We start from the raw sequence: 387 nt of genomic DNA on the forward strand, positions 1-387 counted from the left end.
TAAACCTAAAGATAAGGGGGTAATTTCGGTAATTTCATATTTCTCGAGTTTTTTAAACTCCTTTTTAAATATTGCTGCTTGAATACCTGCACCGAGAGCGACAGCCTGATCAGGATTCAGGTTGGTACGTATCTTGTTGACGCCGAATAATGACGTTAGCTTTTCTCGAATTTTGGGTATACGGGTAGAACCACCAACTAATAGAACATCGGTGATATTTTCCTTGGTCAATCCTGCTCCCTTAAGGCATTTTGTCATGATACCCAAGGCTCGTTCAACTGAATCCCCGATCAGCGTATCGAATTGTTGTCGATTCATCGTTAATTTTAAAGAATTTGCATCTTCTCCAAGGCAGTATAACTCAATACTGTGCGCCGCTCTAAATGA

The 387-nt window shown here is 40.3% G+C and overlaps 1 protein-coding gene across 1 annotated transcript in view; it reads right to left on the reverse strand.

Annotated features, from left to right (window-relative positions):
* LOC109541556 (heat shock protein 68) overlaps positions 1–387 on the reverse strand; it is a gene marked incomplete in the record, with an annotated part of 6,487 nt that overhangs the window by 288 nt on the left and 5,812 nt on the right. Inside the window, 1 exon segment of the mRNA XM_048668359.1 lies at positions 1–387. Within this exon segment, the coding sequence (XP_048524316.1) occupies positions 1–387 (387 nt within the window).

Source organism: Dendroctonus ponderosae, unplaced genomic scaffold (genome assembly GCF_020466585.1).
Source record: "Dendroctonus ponderosae isolate FM_Combo_2020 unplaced genomic scaffold, Dpon_F_20191213v2 Dpon_F_20191213_7, whole genome shotgun sequence".
Classification (NCBI taxonomy): domain Eukaryota; kingdom Metazoa; phylum Arthropoda; class Insecta; order Coleoptera; family Curculionidae; genus Dendroctonus; species Dendroctonus ponderosae.